General features: G+C 35.1%; 1 protein-coding gene across 11 annotated transcripts in view; it reads right to left on the minus strand.

Moving 5' to 3' along the window:
• The window catches only part of shot (dystonin-like protein short stop), a 155,451-nt gene that overhangs the window by 150,135 nt on the left and 3,718 nt on the right, over positions 1 to 1,598 (minus strand). For all 11 annotated transcript variants that reach the window (XM_067048612.1, XM_067048619.1, XM_067048615.1 and 8 more), the window contains exon 2: positions 218 to 399. In XM_067048612.1, the coding sequence (XP_066904713.1) occupies positions 218 to 388 (171 nt within the window). In that variant the 5' untranslated portion in view covers positions 389 to 399. The remainder of the gene's footprint in view (positions 1 to 217; positions 400 to 1,598) is intronic.

The following is a 1,598-nucleotide window of genomic DNA, read 5'->3' on the forward strand; positions in this document are numbered from 1 at the left end:
AATTGATAATGGGGGAGCATACATAGGCTTAAACCTTAAGTTGTTTAGAAAATAAGTTCTCTAATCTGAGCTGGGTTAATAATGTGTATTAGATTTGCTCAACACTGAAGAAAAAAAATTTTTTACTCATTAAAAATTTGTCTTAATTTCCCTCCCCCCCCCTACTAAAATGATAATTGCATACATAATGAATAAGTGGTCAAAGAGGAAGTATAACCTTCTTCTTTTTTGTCGATAGTACTTCTTGCCCAGAGGACACATGAGTAGTCCTTGTAACACTCCTGAGGTAAATTCTGCCACCGGATCCTCTACCTTCCATCATGCCGGTCTCGACAACCTGCCTCCTCACCCGCCGCTGGGTTTCCAAGCTATCCCCTCTCTGCAACATCCTTCCCGTACCTGGATCAAAGGAGCGGTTACACTATATCCAGATCGTGATAGCCTACTTCATAACTGATCAAGATGTTGGAAAGGAATCGGGCCAATAATCGTCAGTCATTTTGTTTGTTAGCGAAATATTTGTCCTGAGAAGCTGAGAAAATTTCTATTGTAAATTCAAGATAAAATTAAAAAAACAAGAATAAGGGAAAAGAACTAACTAGTATAAATATTGAGGTAAATCAATGTAAACGAGTAAAGACAAAAATAACAAAAGGAGATTAAGCTGACTAATAAATAATCAAATTAAAAGGTCCAATATTTTTAATCATTTTTTCCATCAAAATAAAACAAGCATTTTTAATAAAATTTACACCATGACCATATGGAAGAGTATAAAACAGATTTTTGCCATAACGCTTTAGGAAAGTAACAATATTTGTATGCATTCGGAGGTGAGAGGACGAGGTCAGGAATGAGCGGAGCGTTGTCGAAGATACCAAGCTTTTTAATGGACCGCGACGCCAGAAGAAGAAGGAGAAGAAGAATATGCAAGGGTTTTCAATTTTATAACGGGGAACTTTTTCATTGAAACAAAAAAAAAAAACATCCAACTGTGCAACAACGCTAAGATTCCAAGTAAAAAATTAAGGTGGGTGGTCCAAATACTACTATATAATACATTCAAAAGTGGAATAGTGCTCAATTTCTTGAGCATATTTTAAAACCAAGGATGTGTAACAGATACGAAGCCAAGCAGAATCCATAGCTACCTTGTTAAAACCAGACACAAGAAAATCCACTTTTTTGGCAAATCACATCAGGAATAAAAAAAAAAAAAGCTTATTATTTATAATTGCTTTTGCTTGCTCAGACTATTCAGTTCCATGACTATCGCTCTTTTTTTTTTCCCGCGTTCTCTCTTGCATTAGTCATAATAACTAACTCCCTCACTTACTTCATTCAATTATCCCATCTCGAATAACTAAAATTAAGATAAAGCGAATTTAACTTGTAAGCAATGTAATAATGGAAGGTTTTAGGTGACAATGGACACACGGAGATAATTTATAACGCTGACACGTTCAACCTCGCACACCAGACAGAATCATAATAAACCTCGCTACTATTATTACTCCCATCACTTCAAAATCGAAAATGTAGCTCTACACAAGTATCTTTAACTATATTATAATAGAAAAATTCAGGCTGTGATCATT

This window comes from Halyomorpha halys, unplaced genomic scaffold (assembly GCF_000696795.3).
Source record: "Halyomorpha halys isolate HHAL.00 unplaced genomic scaffold, Hhal_1.1 Scaffold80.1, whole genome shotgun sequence".
Classification (NCBI taxonomy): Eukaryota; Metazoa; Arthropoda; class Insecta; order Hemiptera; family Pentatomidae; genus Halyomorpha; species Halyomorpha halys.